The sequence below is a fragment of the Schistocerca piceifrons genome, chromosome 6 (assembly GCF_021461385.2).
Source record: "Schistocerca piceifrons isolate TAMUIC-IGC-003096 chromosome 6, iqSchPice1.1, whole genome shotgun sequence".
Lineage (NCBI taxonomy): Eukaryota > Metazoa > Arthropoda > Insecta > Orthoptera > Acrididae > Schistocerca > Schistocerca piceifrons.
Window position 1 is genome coordinate 298,284,937 of NC_060143.1, and position 22,042 is coordinate 298,306,978.

The 22,042-nt window shown below is 38.8% G+C and overlaps 1 protein-coding gene across 4 annotated transcripts in view; it reads left to right on the top strand.

The window, feature by feature from the left end:
- Positions 1-22,042, top strand: part of LOC124802904 (beta-galactosidase-1-like protein 2) — a 137,695-nt gene that overhangs the window by 90,113 nt on the left and 25,540 nt on the right. For all 4 annotated transcript variants that reach the window (XM_047263968.1, XM_047263969.1, XM_047263971.1 and 1 more), the window contains 6 exons: positions 1,600-1,741; positions 2,185-2,332; positions 8,338-8,490; positions 8,885-9,031; positions 11,501-11,688; positions 18,128-18,375. In XM_047263968.1, the coding sequence (XP_047119924.1) occupies positions 1,600-1,741; positions 2,185-2,332; positions 8,338-8,490; positions 8,885-9,031; positions 11,501-11,688; positions 18,128-18,375 (1,026 nt within the window). The remainder of the gene's footprint in view (positions 1-1,599; positions 1,742-2,184; positions 2,333-8,337; positions 8,491-8,884; positions 9,032-11,500; positions 11,689-18,127; positions 18,376-22,042) is intronic.

Genomic DNA, 22,042 nt, shown 5'->3' on the forward strand with positions numbered 1-22,042 from the left:
GTTCTCCATTTTCATGCCGGCACTTGTTGATACGCTGGAACATTATGTGTACCTGTCTACAGTTCAAACTGGTTTTACAAGGAGCAGTCAAATGAAAATAACACAGATACAAAAAAGTAAGCAAACTGTTTATTATTTCAAAAGTAATCACCATAACTGTTTATATGTTTTTCCCCCGCTGAGACAAGGTGGTCAATGCCTTCATGGAAAAATGTTTGCAGTTGCCTACAGAATTGTGTTTGTACCCAGGTGTGCACATCTTCATCCAAAGCATATCGACAAACACAAATATCTTTTCTCAGGCCTCCAAAAATATGATAACTGCGTGAGTGGAGTTCAGGAGTGTGTGGAGGATGTGTGAGGCCTTCCCAGCAAAACTTCTGCAGCATACTCAAAATAACCTTGTCAACATGTGGGCAGGTACTATCATGCAACAGAACAATGCTGTCCATCTGTATTCCTGTGCATTTGACCATCTTGTCTCACAGTGGGATAAATTTATTAACTGTTACGGTGATTATTTTTGAAATAATAAACATTTTACTTACTTTTTTTCCCATCTTTCACATTTTCATTTGACAGCCCCTTACATATTCTGGTGCAAAAGCTATTAACAAGTTGCTTGCATACACCTGGCAGGAAATTGGAATCCCAAAATTTCCAGAGTTAAAACAAAAGAACTCCATTTCTAATTTATCAGAATATTTGTCCTCAGGGATATAAGTTATGCGTAGCTCTAATGCTTGCATCAAACAAACCTAGGCTTCACCAGTATTTGTACAGTTGATAGTGTTCTGTGTAAAGTTACATAAATATTTCATTTGAAGTATTAGATAAAAACAGAGGCTATGTAATTTAAAAGAAGGAGCCGCGGTTTTTTCAAAGAAGTTTTTCACCTGATATACATAAATATTGGTAAGATAATAGAACAATTACCATAAACATCAGTGTGAGTAAATTGGCACTAGTCATAATTTGTTGATAATGTACTTTAGAGAGTAGGCTGAAATGGCTGCTTCTTCCTGTTTAAGTATACCTTCTTTCACACAACATCATAGCACATACACACACACAATTTGCCCAGGCTTCTGCCCCCCCCCCCCCCTGCACACACACACACACACACACACACACACACACACACACACACAATACTTTCCTAAACCTTCTGTTCTCCAACACATTTTCCCTGGCCCCAGCTGCCACAATCCATCCTTCTCTCCTTTCAAAATTGTTTGCCTGTACAGTCACTACACAGCTAAGTCTGCCATAGGTCAGGTGTTGTATTTTTTTTAACTCTATCTATGCACCACCTCTTATTAATCAGTTGCAGGGGAGCAGTTGCCTTTTTCAATTTTGGTTACTAGATTCTACTAGGGGCATGGGAGAAGGATGTGGGAATACCTTTGAATTCATGTGATTCCCAAATGATTTTTTATAGTCTGAACAAATTGACTGGTATTGATGAGAAAGCAACATTTCTTCAGTTTCATTGTTCTTTCAAATCTATCAGCAGTTAATCTGAAATTATAATTATGCTTCTTTTGTGTGTGCGTTGCATATGACTATTTTTGGATAATGTCAATTCTTCTTTTGTAGCTGGCTGCTCAGAACATCTGGTATCAAAGTACGAACTTCTGATGAAAAATACACTTCAAAAGTAAAAGCATACTATGATAAACTACTGCCAATTATAGCAAAATGGCAGTTTATAAAAGGTGGACCTATCATTGCAGTTCAGGTGAGTCTTATATTGATGTGATGTTTGTGGTCACTGAAGTTATGTTATATAATTTGAGAATGATTTACATTTACTATCATTCTTATTTTTGTTCTGTAGTTTGTCTGCTCCTGTTGACCTGGGCTTCTGACGTGATACCTCTCTGCCACTTCTGCTATCTTTATGAACCATTTTCTTTATCATTGCATTCGAGCATATCACAGAGAATGTATTTGTTGCTAAATTCTTGATAATTACATGTTTCCTTTGTGTCTTGTAAATGATGCTGCTTCATATTTTATTGTTGACAAACACAGGTTGGTTTGGAATTACTTATTGTTTTAATGTTTAATATTCATTATTAGATTTTGCTTAACTTTCTTTACTGCTTACGAATGTGATTTGGCCACACATGATATGTAGTCATAGTTAAACTGATAACATGTTCTTTACCTTTTGTTCAGTTGGAGAATGAATATGGCTCAACTGGTGTCGTTGACAAAGAGTACCTGACATTTTTACGTGATCTTTACCTCAGTCATGGAATTGAAGGATTATTTTACACATCTGATTCTCCTCTTAGCAGTGGTGATCGTGGGTCTTTGGAAGGAGGTAAAACAATTATTTATTTTTTGGTGATGTCTAATAAAATGAAATACTTATTAATGCTACTTTGTCAATGTTAATAAGTTGATTTAATTGAGGGAAATAGTAAATTATCAGACAGAATTGCTGCTCAGTACTTACTTTCGATACGTGAAATGTATAGCACCATTGATAGATGCACATAAAAGTAAATGAGACAAACTAGCTTTCAGCACTAATAGTTCCTTCATTGGGGAGGAGTGAGGGATATATACTGCAAAGTTAAAAAAGAGGGTTAGGTTATGCAGACTCCAAGGTGAGAGAGATCCACTTATAGTGAGGATGAAGGTAACTGGACTGAAGCTAGCACACTGGTTACCAGTGTGCCATCTGATCTCCTCTCTGTGACTCCTCCTCCTTCATCTTTGTCCGCCCTCTTCCTCACTACAGATGGGTCTCTCTCATCTTAGTGTTTGATTGACTTGTCATTGTTTTTCACTCCCACAACCTGTCCCCCTCCTCTTCCTGAGGAAGGAACTATTATTTTTGAAAGCTAAGAAGTGCATTACTTTAATCTGTCAGCAGTACTGCATGTTTCACCACCTCAGCACTACTGGCCAGTAATTCTATCTCATTATTTATTAGTTTTCATGATGTGCAATGGAAGAACTACCAGCCCATCACTATACATTGTTTTTTAGTAAATTGAAACATGTGCAAAATCCATGAGTTTTATTTATCCAGAAGTTAACTATTTTTTGGAAACCAAAACAATCTTCAACCACAAATTTGTTTATTCAATTCACTAACCATTTTTGGTCTTTATTATCATCATCAGATCAATCTCAAAAGAGAAAGGACATGCATATTTAATAGTGAATTGCAACAGTATAAATAGTAGTGTTGATTCACATGACCTGAGAAGCATCAAACAAGTAACATATCTGCCTCCTTGAACTTAGCAAAGTATGCAAATAAAATTCTTAGCCATGACTGGCAACATCACAAAATACAAAAACATAGTAAAACTGTGATGAACAGTCATGACCTGTGATGTAGGGCCACTGTTAGCATGCTGTGCTTACAGCTTGTGTACAAACAGCTGAGGAGGCTTGGCCACTATGTGTTGCTCATCATAAGCACAGTTTACAATCAAGTTACAAAGGGAGAGGATGTTTATAATTATATATAAGCCAAAATAGGGTGAGTTGAAAATGTAATTAAAAAAGAGCTAGAGCATAAAAATGGGACCACAGTAAAATATCAGTTCAAAGTGTAAATTGTAGCTCTCAAATATATGTCTATGGCATATATAGTACATAATGATATTAATTGAAAGCAGCATACAGAGATACAGGAAGAAAGCCACAGGTACAATGAGCTCATATAAACAGAGCCAAGAAGATGCACGCACGGACAGGGACAGAAACAGAAAAACAAATGGACAGGGTCAGCATATCAGGACAGGCAAAAGCTATAACAGCCTGTCATACAGTGAAAAATAGGCAGTTGGGATTTGATTCAGAACTGAAATAGTGTGGTATGTCTTGTTCCTTTAGATCTCTTTTCTTTCAGAAGGTCCAGTAGGTGGCCCTTCGATACAGTATGTATGACTTGCATGTTGTAATGTATGTTGGTTACAGCATGCTGCTGTTCAATCAGATGTAGTCCAAATACAGATGTATATTTTCTGCAGATGTGTATGTTCCCGAAATCTAATGTTAAAATTTGTGCCCGTCTGTGCAATATAAAATGTATCACAATTATTGCAGTGTATTTTATAGACATCTGAATTTCACAGTTTCTTTTGTTTGTGTCTAAGCTGAATTTTCAAATTATTATTTATTTGAAAGCTGCATCTGATGGTTGTGCTCTTAAGGTGCTTCTTTGGTTATGCTTTTTTTCTCTAGCTATTGAAACACTTGAAAAATGTCATGCAGACTCAATTATTGTTACTTTTTGTTGCTTTCTGTTGAGTGTTTATATTCTTTAGTTTTCTATATCTTATTGTATGGTAGCATGACAAAGCTTTCTGTGTAACTTTTTGGCATGGCTAAGTGGTCTAATAAGTCTAATTCTTTAAATATTTTTTGGCTGTCTAATGGTAAGTGAATATATTGGTATATGATGGAAATAAAAAATGCTCTTTTATACCCTGTAGGGTGACAGGACTTGGCACGAAAAATATCACCACTAAGTGCAGAACTTTTATAAATGCTGAACATATGTCTATGGTATAGAAAACAGCCATTGTGCAAAGGCGTTGATACTGTTTGCACTAACACCAAGATATTGTCTACACAACATTTATAAGAAATTATTTAATTTTTACTGTTTGCAAATTTATTAAAAAATTATTTTCAACCCAGTAATTAAAATATCAGCCAGTGTGCCAGCTAAGCTGTTTCCCATTGCAAGGCCTTTTTTAGGCAATTTATTTTATTATTACAAGTGAAGTGCAGTAGTTATAAAACAGTATGAGTTCAGACATTTCAGTGGACTCAATGGTTTCTGAAGTACTAATTTTCTTGTGGGATGTCAGATAACATTTTATAATTTTGATAGTTTCATTAATTGGTACATTGGTACAAATGTTAGTGATACTGAGTGATGCACACCCGGTTAGCCGTGCGGTCTAACGTACAGCTTTCTGGACCAGGAAGGAGTGCCTGGTCCCCGGCACGAATCCGCCCGGTGGACTTGTGTTGGGGTCCAGTGAGCTGTACAGTCTGTAGATGGTTTTTAGGCAGTTTTCCATCTGCCTCAGTGAATGTGGGCTGGTTCCCCTTAATCCGCCTCAGCTACACTATGTTGACGCTTGCTGCGCAAACAAGTTCTCCACGTATGTGTACACCACCATTACTCTACCACACAAACATAGGTGTTACACTTGTCTGGTGTGAGACATTCCCTGGGGGGGATTCCACTGGGGACCGAACCACACAACAACCCTGATAGAGTGGTTCAGTCTGGGGCGGTGGAGGGGAGAAGTGGACTACGGTAGTCATCATGGGGTTGTGGAGCACAGCAGCTGTGGTGGGGGCAGGGCCTCTCTGTTGTTTCTAGGCCCCCGGTAAACATACAATACAATACAATATTGAGCAATACTAAAATTGCATAATTAGGAATGGTTATTTCTTTAATGGCATTAGCTAATTCTCAAATGTTCTTTAACTCTGAAATTTTGCTGATTTGAATTTTACATTTAGTATTTTATAAAATTTTTAACTAGGGTATCACCTGTTGTTAACAACAGGACAATTTGGATTACAGTTGTTACACATTTTTACTTGAGATGTAAGTTTGCAGATACTGAGGTTCGTAATTTTAGTAGCTTCTCTTTGTTTCTTTGTAAGTAAAAATCTAGAGTTACCTATATTTTTACTAAAGTATGTTTGGTTTTTTAAAGACTCTTACATACCACAGTAGCACCATTCACTGTGAAAAAATGTTTCATATTTGCCAGTGTAGTCATGGTCGAATGTTATAACAGTGATATTGCATTTATTGGTTTTAGTGGCTATAGTCTTTTGGATTTCTAGTTAAACATTGAGGGTTTTTCCAGCCAAGGCCCATCAGCTGTTTGTACTGCAACTGTAAACACTGAGCTAATGGTGGCCCTGCATCATGGCCCATGAGTGTTCATCACAGTTTAATAATGTTTTAACTCACATAAAAAAAGTTTTCCATCACCTCAGTTCCGAGAGTTCTAGAATTTGTATACAGAAAATTGGAACAGAGGTAAACATAAACATCATTACCACCATTTTTATTGCTTATGAAAACCACACATTGCATGTTGTACCATCACACAGCAAGACCTTGAGAGATGGTGGTCCAGATTGCTGTACACACCAGTACCTCTAATACCCAGTAGCAGAGCCTCTTGCATTGATGCATGCCTGTATTCATTTTGGCATACTATCCACAAGTTCATCAAGGCAGTGTTGGTCCAGAATGTCACACTCCTCAATGGCGATTCGGCGTGGATCCCTCAGAGTGATTGGTGGGTCATGTCATCCATAAACAGCCCTTTTCAATCCATCCCAGGCATGTTCAATAGGGTTCATGTCTGGAGAACATGCTGGTCACTCTAGTTGAGCAATGTCATTATCCTGAAGGAAGTCATTCACAAGATGTGCATGATGGAGCGCAAATTGTCATCCATGAAGACAAATGCCTCGCCAATGTGCTGCCGACATGGTTGCACTGTGTCGGAGGATGGCATTCACGTATCGTACAGCTATTATGGGGCCTTCCATGACCACCAGTGGCTTATGTCAGCCCCACATAATGCTACCCCAAAACAGTGGGGAGCCTCCACCTTGCTGCATTCACTGGACAGTGTGTCTAAGGCGTTTAGCCTGACCGAGTTGCCTCCAAACACATGTCCGACGATTATCTGGTTGAAGACATATGTGACAGTCATTGGTTAAGAGAATGTGATGCCGATCCTGAGCAGTCCATTTGGCATGTTGTTGGCCCCATCTGTACCGCACTGCTTGGTGTCATGGTTGCAAAGCTGGACCTCGCCATGGACCTCGGGAGTGAAGTTGTGCATCATGCAGAGTATTGTGCCAGCTTGAGTCATAACGTGACTTTCTGTGGCTGCATGAAAAGCATTATTCAACATGGTGATGATGCTGTCAGGGTTCCTCTGAGCCGTAATCTGTAGGTAGCAGTCATCCACAGCAGTAGTAGCCCTTGGTCAACCTGACCGAGGCATGTCATCGACAGTTCTTGTCTTTCTGTATCTCCTTCATGTCCAAACAACATCGCTTTGGTTCACTTCGAGACACATGGACACTTCCCTTGTTGAGAGCCCATCTTGGCACAAAGTAACAATGAAATCGAACTGCAGTATTGACTGTCTAGGCATAGTTGAATTACAGACAACACGAGCTGTGTACCTCCTTACTGGTGGAATGACTGGAACTGATTGGCTGTCGGACCCTCTCTGTCTAATAGGTGCTGGTCATGCATGGTTGTTTACATCTCTGGGTGGGCTTAGTGACATCTCTGTACAGTCAAAGGGACTATGTCTGTGATACAATATCCACAGTCAATGTGTATCTTCAGGAGTTCTGGGAACGAAGGTGATGCAAAACTTTTTTATGTGTGTATATTTTGTGATGATAAGACTTATGGATAAGAATTTTATTTGCTTCCTTTACTAAGTAAAAGGACACAAGTACATTATTTGTCACATGATTCATGTGAATCAATGCTACTACTTACATGGTTGTAATTTATCATAATGCTCTTACTCATGAATATCCACATGCCTTTTTTGGATCAATCTCATGATTATCATAATGATCAAAACCAGTTATTGAAGTCAATAAATAAACTTGCGATCAAAGACTGTTTGGTTTCCACATATTATCAAACACTGAATCGCTGTTACCACCAAGGTGATCATGACACCACTCATTAACTATTATTTATTATTCCAGCAATGGAAAATGCTTGCCCCCCCTCCCACACACACACACACACAAATGACACATAGAAGATAGTGTGTTCCACTATTGTGTCCCACTGTTGTAGGTGGAAGTTTGGTGCAGATCTTTATTTTATTATTACACACACATATTATGATATTTTCACAACTGTATAGGATTTCTTTCTTCCAGCATCTAATTAAAAATATAAGAACTTTGCACTTTGGCTCTCTTGCTCAGACAGCATATAAATGAAAATGGACAGGCTCCAGTTGTGCTCTACATAGTTACTGGCTTGTGGCAGGGTCCATTTAACCACTCATGATAAGATGTAAAGATATTACTACCCATGCAACCACTGTGTGGACAGCTAACTTCTTTTTGATGTAAGAAAAATTGTAAACTTTAACTGCAGGTTTCTTAATTTTAAAGAAGCTAGTGTAATTTGTGTTTACATGGACAAGATACTCTTGTTTATTGATATTATTGGCAGACTTAACACCTAACACTCTTCAATAGAAGGGGACTAATAGCTCCACCAATGAATAATTTAAAAATTTGCAGCTCATGAAGTCTTTGTATTTGTAGCTTTACAGACTGCAAACTTCCAAGTCAATCCAGAGGATCAGCTGAACAGGCTAAAGGAATTACAACCAGATAAACCAGCAATGGTCATGGAATATTGGTCAGGATGGTTTGATCACTGGATGGAGAGCAGTCACTCAACTACATCGGTTGAAAGTATGCTTTTATATTTAAACCAGTAACATACTTGGAAACATTTGTTGGTTTAGAAATCAGAAAGTAATAGCCTATGTTTTGATAAATTTCTAGTGAAAGTGCACAATTAGTGTCTAGTTGATTGTGACAGACTTAGCTTGACCAGAATGCTGCATTGTGCAATATGAAAACTGATGATCAGATAATTATGTGAAGTGATCACTAGCCTCATAATGCTGATGATTAGAATTTTTATGTGTATTTAATCATTTTTAAATATTTCAAATCATTGCTACTTCTGTGTGACATAAAAATTTATTTGTAAGTACCTTATGAATTCTTATTACCAAAATCGTAATTTTTTGTAATTGGTAAGATTCAATAATTGTGTTCTTCTTTTTTTCTTCTAAAAAAGGTTTCCGTGATGTCTTGGAGAGGATAATAACATTTCCGGCATCTTTTAACCTCTACATGTTTCATGGAGGCACAAGCTTTGGATTCATGAATGGAGCAAACATTGCAGATACATTCCCAACTTATACTCCAGATGTTACTAGCTATGGTAAACCATTAGTTCACAATACATGGCTTCAGACTAAATGATAGCACTAGTAAATTGTAGGAAATAACGTGCAAGTAACTATTCTCATAATTCAGACCTCATGCTATTATACAAAATCTGGAAGAACTGAACTATCTGCCTCAGCAGAGAGTGCTCTATTTATTGATGCATGAAATTTTCTGGTAAATTTTATTAGTCCAAAATAAGCCCCCAGACTTTCCAGAAATTAGAAATCCTTTAGAAACCCTTAAAGATAAATAGCGTCAAATCGAAAGACTCGCATCCAGCGAACGGTCTACCCGACGGGAGGCCCTAGTCACACGACATTTATTTTACTGCAGGATGGAGGAATAAAAGCAATGACCTGCATCTCATCAGCAACTGACCATAACTACTAAATAATGTTGGACAACATTTAGCATGTTGAATTGCTCTTCCTGTAGCTTCCTGGATCTGGATCTATCTAGTGGCCTCCATGTGAAGGTATTGATGGATCCTTGTATTCTGGTTGCATCATATCATATTGTCATGGTCATTACAATGTGCAAATGGGGTTACTTCTGTCAAGGTATTGCAATTGTTGGGTGTATCTTCAAGTTCCCTGTACCAGAAGCCCCTGTTGTAGGTCTGTGGCCAGGACTATGATAGGGCTTCATGTGCGTGTCATGGACAACACCTCTGTATTTTTGTGTCCTTGATGTAAGATCAAACAGTGAAAAATCCAGGATGGAATAATGACAGTTATATGAGGAGATACTGATTCACAATAGGCACAACAAAAAGACTGCTATACATTTAAGCTTTCAGCAAAAAGGCCTTCTTCTCAAGTACAAAACACACACACATTAATGCATGCACAACTCATACAGACATCTGTCTCTGGCCCCTGAGACCAGACTGTAAGCAACTGCACCTAATGGGAGAAGCAATCTACAGGTGGTGGGGTAAGGAGAATGCTGGGATGAGGAGAGGGAGGGATAGCAGGATAGGGCTGGGGGAGAGTGTGGTGCTACATGTGGCAGCATTCACGGATGTGGTGGGGCAGTGTAGGGCTGTTGGGTGCAATTGGGAGGCTTGAGGAGGGGGAGAGGGAGCAGAAAAGGTGAGAAGTAGAGAAGGGGAAAAAGAATAGTGTGTTCATTGGTAGAGTAGAAGGCTGTTTAGTGATGGGGTCAGAGCAGGGATGAGGACAGGTGTATGAAGGACAGGGACTAGTGAAGGGTGAGGTGAGGGAGGTTACAGAAATTAAGATATATTGCAGCAAGAGTTCCCACCTGTGCAGTTCAGAAAAACTGGTGTTGGTAGGAAGGATGCAGATAGGGTAGGCTGTGAAGCTGTCATTGTAGTGAAACACAGTGTGTTGAGCAGCATGTCCAGCAACTGGGTGGTCCAGCTGTCTCTTGCCTGCAGTTTTTTGGTGTCCATTCATGCAGACAGACAGCTTGGTCATGCTCACATAGATAGCAGCACAGTGATTGCAGCTTAGTTTGTAGATCAGATGACTGCTTTCACAGGTAGCCCAGCCTTTTATGGAACAGGTGATACCTGTGACTGGCCTGGAGTAGGTGATGATGGGAGGATGTATGGGGCAGGTCTGGGATCTTGGTCTACTACAGGGATAGGAGTCATGATGCAAGGGGTTGAGAGCAGGGGTGAAGTGCGGGTGGACAAGGATATTGCGCAGGTCCAATAGGTGGCAGAATATCATTGTGGTTGGGGTGAGAAGGATAGTTGGTAGGATATACCTTGTTTCAGGGCACAGAGGGAAGTAGTCAAAACCCTGATGGGGAATGTGCTTCAGTGTTGGGTGGTATTGGGTCATGAAGGGAGCGCTCCTTTGTGACCAGACAGAGGGAATGTTGGAGGTGATAGGTGATGCAAGAAACAAGGCCCAGGAGAATTGCTTTTGTATATAGCTGGAATGGTAATTTTGGTCTGTGAAGGCCTCACTGAGACCCTTGGTATATTTGAAGAGGGACTGCTTATCACTACAGATATGACGGCCATGGGTGGCTAGGCTATATGGAAAGGACTTCTCAGTATGGAACGAGTGGCAGATGTTGAAGCGGAGATATTGTTGGTGGTTGGTAGGTTTCATACAGACAGAGGTACTGATGCAGCAGAATCACTGAAAGGTACATAAACAAGTCTGGATTTTTGCTAGCCTTTGGATGAATCCTTTTTCAGAGCTGTAGAATATACATACATACACACAAGCACAGAACTGTACAGCTACCTTGTCTCACCTGACTGCACTGTGTTGGCACTGCTATTGAATCTAGCTTGTTTTGTTTACTGTACATTCATCTGAATGAGGTTGGTAATTTTTTTTTTCATTTTTACTGTAATAAAACATTTTAAATTTAATTTAATTAATGACATATTAAGATTTGAGTGGAATCACTAGATACATTTCTCCTCCATGATTTGTGACAGTGGAACTTTGATAGCTTTATTGTTTGGTTTCAGATTATGATGCACCACTTTCAGAGGCAGGAGATTACACAGAAAAGTACACAGCAGTAAAAGAGCTTTTGGAGCAATACGCTCCCAGACAATTCCTCAAGGCAGATGCTCCAAAAGAGAGTGATAAAGTGGCCTACGCTGATGTTCCTCTTCTTGGACAGCTGACTTTAGATGAAATTGTTGCACAAGTGGTATGCTGTTATACATTTATGTATGGTTATGGGCTTGAAGGCAGTCTCAAGTGAGAGTTGCATTTCCGAAATGTAGCTGAAGTCTCACCCCGCTTAACAAGACAGACATTTTAAATTTCAGTACCAGTTTGAAGAAAGCAAGAAAATGTAATGGAAAAAATATTTTGCCATTCTCTGCAAAACTAACAGAAGTTTCCCCTCTCTCTCTTGAACCTTTTCATGAATTCAGAACAACTTTTTTTATTGAGGTGGGGGGGGGGGGGGTCAGAGTGGGGGGGGGGGGGGGTCACGTTGCAAAAATCACCTTGATATTTGGCCAAAAGTATTCATACTAAAAACAGACTTACACACTTTTATGTGCTAGCAGTTTTTGCCAGAAATTTTTGCTTTTTGAATGAAACATTAAACAGTAAATTGGCATATTTAAAAAATGGTTTTCATTGTTGAGATTTCCAAACAGATTAATACTGTGTGCCAGACCTTGGATTAAACCCAGAATATTGTCTATGATAGGCAAAAATCCAACTAACTTTGCCATATGAACATGCTTTATAGCCTTACTGCTTCAAAGCTTCACTCTACCAATGTTGCTCTCTGAGTATTAAAAGCTATTACTCTTTCCTATGAAGCAACTGATGCATTTAGTTTCCCTTTCGTACCTGGTGTTCCATGTCTGATAGATTCCTTCACAGAACATCTACATTTACATCTACATCCACATCCATACTCTGCAAGCCACCTGACGGTGTGTGGCAGAGGGTACCTTGAGTACCTCTATCGGTTCTCCCTTCTATTCCAATCTCGTATTGTTCATGGAAAGAAGGATTGTCGGTATGCCTCTGTGTGGGCTCTAATCTGTCTGATTTTATCCTCATGGTCTCTTCGCGAGATATACATAGGAGGGAGCAATATACTGCTTGACTCCTTGGTGAAGGTATGTTCTCGTAACTTCAACAAAAGCCCGTACCGAACTACTGAGCGTCTCTCCTGCAGAGTCTTCCACTGGAGTTTATCTATCATCTCCGTAACACTTTTGCGATTACTAAAAGATCCTGTAATGAAGTGCACTGCTCTCTGTTTGATCTTCTCTATCTGTTCTATCAACCCTATCTGGTATGGATCCCACACTGCTGAACAGTATTCAAGCAGTGGGCAAACAAGCGTACTGTAACCTACTTCCTTTGTTTTCGGATTGCATTTCCTTAGGATTCTTCCAGTGAATCTCAGTCTGGCATCTGCTTTACCGACGATCAACTTTATATGATCATTCCATTTTAAATCACTCCTAATGCGTACTCCCAGATAATTTAGGGAATTAACTGCTTCCAGTTGCTGACCTGCTATATCGTAACTAAATGATATGGGATCTTTCTTTATATTTATTCGCAGCACATTACACTTGTCTACATTGAGATTCAATTGCCATTCCCTGCACCATTCGTCAATTCGCTGCAGATCCTCCTGCATTTCAGTACAATTTTCAATTGTTACAACCTCTTGATACACCACAGCATCATCCTCAAAAAGCCTCAGTGAACTTCCGATGTCATCCACAAGGTCATTTATGTATACTATGAATAGCAACGGTCCTACGACACTCCCCCGTGGCACACCTGAAATCACTCTTATTTCGGAGGACTTGCCTCCATTGAGAATGACATGCTGCGTTCTGTTATCTAGGAACTCCTCAATCCAATCACACAATTGGTCTGATAGTCCATATGCTCTTACTTTGTTCATTAAACGACTGTGGGGAGCTGTATCGAATGCCTTGCGGAAGTCAAGAAACACGGCATCTACCTGGGAACCCGTGTCTATGGCCCTCTGAGTCTCGTGGACGAATAGCGCGAGCTGGGTTTCACATGACCATCTTTTTCGAAACCCATGCTGATTCGTACAGAGTAGATTTCCAGTCTCCAGAAAAGTCATTATACTCGAACATAATACGTGTTCCAAAATTCTACAACTGATCGACGTTAGAGATATAGGTCTATAGTTCTGCACATCTGTTCGACATCCCTTCTTGAAAATGGGGATGACCTGTGCCCTTTTCCAATCCTTTGGATTGCTACACTCTTCTAAAAAGGACTGTAATTAAATGATGTATAAAACTGATGGAAAATAAATAGTGATATGCAGAAAGGCAAGTACCCACAATAGACAAGAGTCAGATAGAAAGTGTTTATTATTATTATTATTGTTATAACCTTATTTGAAATGAAGCTTAAATTCTTTTGTGGGAAGATACATAACTAAATTTACAGCATAGATCAGTTCATAATCACATTTTGCATTTGAGACTGGTTTAGCTTCTGGCTGTGATTCCGTTTCATCACATTTCATTTATTTATTACAACACCCCATTCATGCTCTCTGCAACAACTTAATACATGTATTGTATTCTGTGAATTTTCCTTTTGCTTCTGAGCCTTATTGAAGACCCTGTATCATGGCAGTGACACGTCTATAGCAACTGAAATTTCTCAGGCCCATTCTTGCTACTTTTCTTTGCATACAATCAAACTACAAAGTCAGATTTGATTGGAATGGATCCCAGAGACAACTACAATACTCTAACTCAAACATAACCAAGGATCGTTTCATTTCTTCCTTCACTGCACTTGAGTGACCTTACAAAAACCATATCACAAGAAAGAAGACCTTGTTTTGCAGCACAGCTAGCAACATACTAAATTTATGTACTTCATCAGAGAGAACGGTCCCCTTGAACCCTCTCTGTCTCCCTGAAAATTACAGACACATTTTGCACTTCACAAAGCACAAAAATATAAATATTGTATGACTGCAATTTTAGTGAGTCACAATTGGCATCAGCCAACAAATACAAATAACTGGGAGAAACAATTAGTGCTGAGGTAAAATGGACCAGTCTTGAAAGCTCAGTCATATATAAAGCAGGTGGCAGACTGTGGGTCATTGATAGGATACTGGGAAAAATCTACTTGCAAAATCCTTTTGTATCTCTCCTAGAATAATGCTTAAGTGTGTAGACTCTATATCAGATAGGACAAACAGGGGATATCAAACATATACAAAGAAAGGCAACAAAATGATCACAGGTTTGCTTAATTCATTATGAAGCATCACTGAAATCCTAAAGATGCTAGAAGATAGATGGTGACATATGAAATAAAGACACTTTTGCTATCAACATTTTTATGCTAAATTGCCAAGGCATTCATAACAAGGTTTGTGAATTTACTACCTTCCTGAAATTATTCTCAGATCTCAGAGCTGAATAAAACCTGAAGTAGAAAACTGTGAAATATTTAATGAGGCAAGGAACATACAGTTAGATGCCATAGGAGAGGGAGTGTTCCTTGCAGTAGACAAAAATATTGTGTCTGTTGAGGTCAAAACAGAGTCTGACTGTGAAGTCACCTGGATGCGAGTAACTGACCTAGGTGAACAGAAGACAATTGGCAATCATAAAACATTTTTATTGGCCACCCGATTCTGCCATAACAGTCGTGGAATTATTTAAAGACTATCTATGCTCAGTTGTTTTTAAATGTCCTAATTATGAAATGTTGGTTGGAGGTTGTGTACTTGGTGTTATAATTGATTAAAACTGATTTACTCAAGAAAATTTGGATTCACAATGTCTGTGATTTCAGGTGTCCCCCCCCCCCCCCCCTCCCCCACACCACCCCTCACCCCAGACCAAAATCCTACATTCAGTTAGGCTTATACATAATCAACTCGACTTGTTTGGCATGCAATATATATATCCCTACAAAGAATCATAATTACTCCTTTGATAACATAAGAAGTAAAAGTCACCTACAGACCTTACCACAGGATAAAAAGTCACATGAAAAAGGTGTGAAATCCAATGGGATCAAATTTTACAACCAATTTTTTTCACATCTCAAATTAATCAAACAAACTATAGAAGCAGAAGCCAAACTGAAGAAAAACTTTGTATTACATCATTTTTATTGTGCTATAGGATTTCTAGAAACTTCTTTTCTTCCAAGTAATTACTCTAACCCTGACATTTAGTTTCATTTAATTGTGATCTACCTGATGCATCACATATAAACTGGACAATTATGTATTGATTTGGTCTATGGTGCTATGCTGCTGAAAGTGACAAATAAATATGGGTTTTGACAGTTCTTTTACTTTCACTGGGGGTAGAGTTCTTTATGATGCAACTACTCTCTCTCTCTCTCTCTCTCTCTCTCTCTCTCTCTCTCTCTCTATCTCTCTATCTCTCTATCCCGCCCACACACCCACCCACCCACCCGCCCACACACACACAATTGACATGAAGAGAAAAGGTTGAAATTGATCAAATGCATCAAGATAGGACAAATGTTAGGACCATGACTAACAACGATTTTCATGCTTATGGTGTAAATACAGGTATCAGGCTTCATTTTTTCTACAGTCTCTTCTCTTAATAAAAGTTTGTAGCTTGCAGCTCTAAGTTCTAATGGATGTTGTATTAGTTCAGTCTGCAAGAAGCTAAAATATATTCTCAAATGCAACTATTATTTTTCTCCTGAAATAGTAATTATTATAAGAGATATACAGGGTGATTATAAATAAAGTTACAGTTTCAAAATACTAAGTTAGAAACACTGCTCAGAATGACGTCAGATTTGTTCGGAAGATTACACTGAATTGCCAAAGAAACTGGTGTAGGCATGTGCATTCAAATACACAGCCATATAAACAGACAGAATATGGCACTGTGGTCGGCAATGCTTATATAAGACAACATGTGTGTGGCACAGTTGTTACTCAGTTATTGGGGCTACAATGGCAGGTTATCAAAATTTAAGTGAGTTTGAATATGGTGTTATAGTCGATGCATGAGCGATGGTACACAGCATCTCTGAGGTAGCAATGAAGTGGGGATTTTCCCATACGACCATTTCACAAGTGTACTGTGAATATCAGGAATCCAGTAAAACATCAAATCTCTGACATCGCTGTGGCCAGAAAAAGATCCTGCAGGAACGGGACCAACAATGACCCATTCATGTCTATTGTGCATTCCCATAGACTTGGGCAATCCCAGCAGCGCAATGCAATACCCCACACATCCAGAATTGCTACAGAGTGGCTCCAGGAACACTCTTCTGAGTTTAAACACTACCACTGGCCACTAAACTCCCCTGACATGAACATTACTGAGCATATCTGGGATGCCTTGCAACATGCTGTTCAGAAGATAACTCCACCCCATTGTACTCTTACAGATTTATGGACAGCCCTGCAGGATTCATTGTGTCATTTCTCTCCAGCACTACTTCAGACATTAGTCAAGTCCACGCCACATCATGTTGCGGCATTTCTGCATGCTGGCGCGGGGGCCCCACACAGTATTAGGCAGGTGTACTAGTTTCTTTCACTCTTCTGTGTATCGAAGAAGGGCAGAATGTTATGGAAACAAAGAAAAATTAATGAAAATTTTCCCATTAGAGTATGCTGTAAGCGTCTTAATGAAAATGGGTTTGGCTACAAATGACAGATGAATCCCAATGCAATGGCTACGGGTTGAGTTAAAATTAAACCAACCATACTGTGCCATGTGTATGACTGCACATGTTTCACATTCTACTGTTGTGGCACTGTTAATTAGGTAAGTCCATCCACCATGGCATTGGATGGGAAAAATCAGTTTGTAATTGTCCTGAAGCCAAAAACTGCATAAAAAGTGACAGTGAAATCAGTTTTTAATCATCCTGAGGCCAAAACCAACATCAGTTTTTAATTGTTGTGAGACTGGTGCAAGACATGTGCAGAATGCTGTCCACCTTTTCTGCTACAAATTGAAATAGATAAACAGTATGTTCCAAATGATTAATGGAAAATCTCATGTAAAGATGTGAAACAAATACTAACAAAGAGATAGAGGAGCTGGCCAGTACTTACCTCAATTCAGTACAGCCAATAGATACACAAAACAGAACAGAAAATTTACGTATCCTAGCTTTCGGAACTCTCCTTCATCAGGGAGGAGAGAGGGGGAGAAAGGGGAAGAAGGGAAAGTGGATTCAGTTACTCACAACCCAGGTTATAAAGCAACAGGAGTAAGGTAAACAGGGGGGGTAGCAAAGATGGAGGCATGGGTGTCAGAGGGAAGCCAAAGATATTCTACTGTAAAAGATATTCTACTGTAATACAGTTACAGCATATTGAAAATGGAGCTTTCATTATGATCACCTTGTGTAAGTAAGTGTGTTAAGCGTTTGTGATATACTCATTAAAGTGAACACAATACATACAAAATTAGCACAGCATGTAAATAAGTGAAATCTTTACAATGTCTGTTTATCAGGAGTATTTTGTCACCGACAGCAATTGGTTATCTCAATTTGTGATTTAAAAACACTATACTGATTTTTTTCATAATTCTTCTGCAGATAAGAACAATTACATTGTGATGTGTAATATGTTTTAGGATGCAGGAGACTGGGTTAATTCAACAGAGATTCTGCCAATGGAATATCTTGATATCAACAATGGCAATGGCCAAAGTTATGGGTTTGTGCTTTATCGAAAGACTGGCGTAACAATTGGAGAAAGCTCAGTCTTACAAATTATTGGACGTGTCCGAGATCTTGCTATAGTGCTTATAGATGGAGAAAGCAAAACTGACCCTCTTACCTCAGTTATACAGTTAGAGGGATTTGGTTTTTGGGAACAGAGGTATTGGACAGTTTCATAATATTTTTTATTGCTAGTCTAAACTACGAAAGTAGCAGCTTGTCTAACAGACAGTGGACAAGCCAGTTTATGTATTAGGTAATGCATACATGTGGGTGAACAGATGAAGGCGAGATGCAACAGATATATACACATTATTCAAATAATACCATTTCTATGTATACAAATTTGAATTACAGTATTACATCCACATAAAATCTATGTTTAGGAATTTTGTGACTATAGGAGACAGTGATGGTGATGGGCATATCTATTTAAGTTGTCATTGTATAATTTAAATATTCATCAGTAGAATAGAAGCACTGATGCTGTAAATTAGATGACGGATATGTTGCAGAGGTTGTTGCTTCAGTATTTTTTTTTTATTTATTTATTTTTTTTTTTAAGGTGTGGTCATAAAATTTTAATTAACACATCAAAGTAATAAACCTACATAATTAATTAGTTGCTTGTTTGCAGGTACATGTCTGCAGTACTGGTATGCATTGAAACCCTTGCACTACAGTACCACAGTACGTCGTTAGAAGGCTAAAACGAAATGGTGCTGCCCATCTTCGCTTTAACAGTGTGCTGTGCCACTTTTGTTTTGGTTTCTGTAGCAGTATACTATGGTAATGTGATGCAGGGATTGCAGACCTGTACCTACAAACAAATAACTAATTAGTTATGTAAGTTTACTGTTTCAAGACAATAATTAGCATTTTATGGCTACCCCTCATATGTGTTCAGGAACTTACTTATCAAGTGTAAGTCCCCGTATATAAAGTGCATTTCTGATACCAGGAAGTGTCAATTTGGGTTAAATGTAATTACCTGCTGTGTGGTGTGTTATGTTCATGTATATCCCAAGATACCTCTTCCCCCCAGACTGGTATCCTTATCTGTACCATTTGTTTGAAAGACCATGACAGTTTCTGTAATGCATATAAAGGGTAAAGAAGGAACACCTGAAAGCTGAAAGAGGATTTTACATGAGGCTCAAGGGTTTTCACGCATTTGTGATTCTGATGGTCATTTTTTGTGATCCGAAAGTTCCAATAGCTGTATTTCAGTTTCTTTAAAGTATGACACCTCATTTAACACTTAAGAGACCAAGCCTGATATCAGCTTGGGCAATAATTTTGTGTTAAAAAGACTGTGCCTGAGTCATGCCGTGATTTTCTTGACATGTGAGCCCCTTATCACTTGAAAACTGGACCCATTTCATATGACAACAATGTATGAACATCTCACTACCTGTTCCTAGACTGGTGCTGCCTTCTGTAGTCAGTTTCTAGAATTATTTTGAAAGAAATGTTAGCGAACATAATGGCAGTTATTCCAAATGGCTGAGCCAGTATGATCACATTGACGTAATTGTGTGTGTGTGTGTGTGTGTGTGTGTGTGTGTGTGTGTACTCATTAGATTTCACAATTTTCTGTAATTCTGCCACAATTACATCACATTTGCTGAGTGAGCAAGAAATTTTGGAAACTCGATTGGAAGAAATGCTCAATAACTCACCTTGCACCACTTCTTGGGGGGATAATCATATCTTCTGTCAGTATTATTTTAAAATTTGTATTTATCAAAAAACTAAAAGTAAATATGAAGCATAAATCTTGAAGCTTGGTTCTTTTGTAGTATATATTACTCTTGACAATACAGCAATTTCATACACTGATGACCCAAAGAAAATGGTACACCTGCCTAATATCAGGTAGGGCCCCCATGAGCATGCTGAAGTGCTGCAACATGACGTGGCACGACTTGACCTAGGTCTTAAGTAGTGCTGGAGGGAACAGACACCATGAATCCTGCAAGGCTGTCCATAAATCTGTAAAAGTGGAAGGGGGTGGAGTTCTCTTCTGAACAGCATGTTGCAAGGCATCACAGATATGCTCAGTAATGTTCATGTCTGGGGAGTTTGGTGGCCAGCAGAAGTGTTTAAACTCAGAAGAGTGTTCCTGGAGCCACTTTGTAGCAATTCTGGATGTGTGGGATGTTGCATTGTACTGCTGGAATTGCCCAAGTCCATCAGAATGCACAATGGACATGAATCACTGCAGGTTGCTTATGTACATGTCACCTGTCAGAGTCATACCTAGATGTATCAGAGGTCACTCCAACTTCACATGCCCCACACCATTACAGAGCCCCCAACAGCTTCAACAATCCCCAACTGACATGCAGGGTTCATGGATTCATGAGGTTGTCTCCATACCAATACACATCCATCTGATTGATACAACTTGAAATGAGACTTGTTTGATGTTGGTGTTGGTGTGTCCAGGCAAGGCTTAAAGCTTTGTGTCATGCAGTTATCAAGGGTACACGAGTGAGCCTTCGGCTCCAAAAGCCCCTATCAATGATGTTTCATTGAATGGTTCGCATGCTGACACTTGTTGATGGCCCAGCATTGAAATCTGCAGAAATTTGCTGAAGGATTGCTCTTCTGTCATGTTGAACAATTCTGTTCAGTCGTTGTTGGTCCCACTCTTGCAAGATCTTTTTCTGTCCACAGCAATGTCAGAGATTTTGGAGATTTGATGTTTTACCGGATTCCTGATATTTACGGTACACTCATGAAGAGATGCTGTGTCCCATTCACTTAAATCTTGATAATGTGCCATTGTAACTGATATAACAACTGTGCCAGACAATTGTTGTCTTATATAGGCATTGCCAACTGCAGTGCTGTATTCTGCCTGTTTACATATCTCTGTATTTGAATACGCATGCCTATACCAGTTTCTTTGGTGCTTCAGTGTATGTGCCAGTAACACTTTAAATAATGGCATAAATGGCCAGTTTCCTAGACATGTTATTCTTCTAAGTGGCTGGTCTTCAAAGTGTTAAGATGAGAATTAATGTAGGAATGTAACAGGTGGGTCTTTCTCATTCTGTTGTCAGAGTGACCTTCCCTTCATTTTTAACCTTTCACAATCTATCCCTCTCTTTTCCCTGATGATGGAGTTGTTAGATCCAAAAGCTAGAACATTCTATGTACTTTATATGTGCCCATTAGCAGCACTGACATGCCTTCTAAAGGTAAATTCTCTCCGGCAAGTCTTGCTCATAATAAACGCTTTTTACTGTTTTCTCACTACATTACGATTTCAGTTTACAAAGTTCATGGCAGGTTTCACTTAATTTTGTATGGAAATATTCTGTATGCTTATTACAGTTTGAATTACTTTGTAATCAGAAGCCAAATAATTTAATTTCTGTTCTATTACCAACTAGTTAATCATCGATAGAAATAAGTGGGGAGCATGGATCATTGTTTGTAAAATTGGAATTTTAGTGTGACAATATTTTTACTGTTTGTTATTAAGCAATCATTCCATGCCCAGTTGCTAAATTTTTGTGTGACAGTGTTTACCAACTGCTTCTTCAGCATGATGATTCTTCTGGAAAACCTAGAATTTTCAGGAATTTACATTTTATCTGGAAAAAAAATTAGGGAAATCTGAGGGAATTTCAGAAATTTCATAAAATCTCAGGGAATTCTGCATTTTTAACCTAGCCTTGAAATCTAATTTTGTTTGACCTTTATAACTCACACATGAAACCGTTTTAATTTATGAATTTTATTCCTTATAAATTATCAATGTTTAAAAACTGCAGTTAAACTACTGCTTATGGCCAATAATAACTTAGCTGAGA